The sequence below is a fragment of the Aureococcus anophagefferens genome (genome assembly GCF_000186865.1).
Source record: "Aureococcus anophagefferens unplaced genomic scaffold AURANscaffold_2260, whole genome shotgun sequence".
Classification (NCBI taxonomy): domain Eukaryota; class Pelagophyceae; order Pelagomonadales; family Pelagomonadaceae; genus Aureococcus; species Aureococcus anophagefferens.
This window is the reverse complement of record NW_008706720.1, coordinates 1-1,021: the sequence shown is the minus strand read 5'-3', so window position 1 is coordinate 1,021 and position 1,021 is coordinate 1. Positions and strand designations below refer to the sequence as shown.

At 82.0% G+C, this 1,021-nt stretch overlaps 1 protein-coding gene across 1 annotated transcript; it reads left to right on the top strand.

The window, feature by feature from the left end:
- Positions 1–146: 146 nt before the first annotated feature.
- AURANDRAFT_69565 (hypothetical protein) lies at positions 147–979 on the top strand (the record flags this gene model as incomplete). Its single annotated transcript, XM_009045337.1, has 3 exons — positions 147–269; positions 489–666; positions 729–979. Coding segments are annotated over 3 exons (552 nt in total), but the record flags the coding sequence as incomplete, so codon positions are not given.
- Positions 980–1,021: the final 42 nt, after the last annotated feature.

Sequence of the window (1,021 nt, the reverse complement as noted above, 5' to 3'; positions counted from 1 at the left end):
TCTGGTGCGCGCGGGGCGCGCTCGACTGGCCGACCGCGGCCGCGGCCGCGGCGCAGGCCGGCGGCGGCTGCGCGTGGGCCGTCGTCTTCGCGCGCGGCCCGCGCCGCGACGGCGCGCGGCGCGCGCGACCCCGGCCCGCCGCGCAGGCGCCGGAGCACGGCGCGCCCGAGGCCCTCGCGCACCCGGCGCTCGTCGTCGTCTGCGCGGCGCTCGCCTGGCCCTTCCTCTGCCTCGACGAGCGGAGCCTCTGGGCGACGCTCGGCGCGCTCGTCGCCGGCGGCGCCCCGAAGCGACGAGCGTCGAGCGACGTCGGGGAGGCGGTCGTCGATCGCCACCGACGCGCCCCGTAGGTCGTCTGGGACCTCTTCGCGCGCGGCGGCGCCGGCGACCGGGGGGGCGCGCGCGCCGTCGCCCGAGGGACCGGGCCGCGCGGTCGCGCGTCGCGCGGTCGCCGCCGCGGCGGCGCAGCCGACCCGCGTCGCCCCCAGGCCGTGCAGGCGCCGTGCGGGCCCTTCCGCCTCGTCCTCGACCGGCGCCAGGAGCGCATCTGGATGTCCGAGCCCCACGGCTTCCCGCCGGGGCTCATCTACGAGACGCCCAGCGGCTTCAACCTCGGCGCGCGCCCCGCGCGGAGCGCTCCGCGCGCCCCGGCCGTCGCGCGCGACGGTCGGACGAGCGACCGCCCCGCGCGCCGGCGCGCGGCGCCTCGGCGACGCCCGCGGCCGCAGGCACGGGCGACTTCCTCTTCTACGGCGTCGTCGCCGGCCGCGCCGCGATGCGCGGCGCCGCGCCCGCGGCCGCGACGGCCGCCGGCGTCCTGCTGGGCAACGTCGCGAACGTCGTCTGGTCGCACCGGAGCGGCGGCGACTCCGTGCCGGCGCTCCCGATGGCCATCGCCGCGGGGCTCGCGGCCTACGTCGCCGCGGTCGGGGCCGCGCTCCCGCTCCTGGCGGGGCTCGGCGGCGCGGCGCTAGTCTAGGGCGACGATTAGGCTCCGGGTCGGTCGCCCGCGTCCGACTCG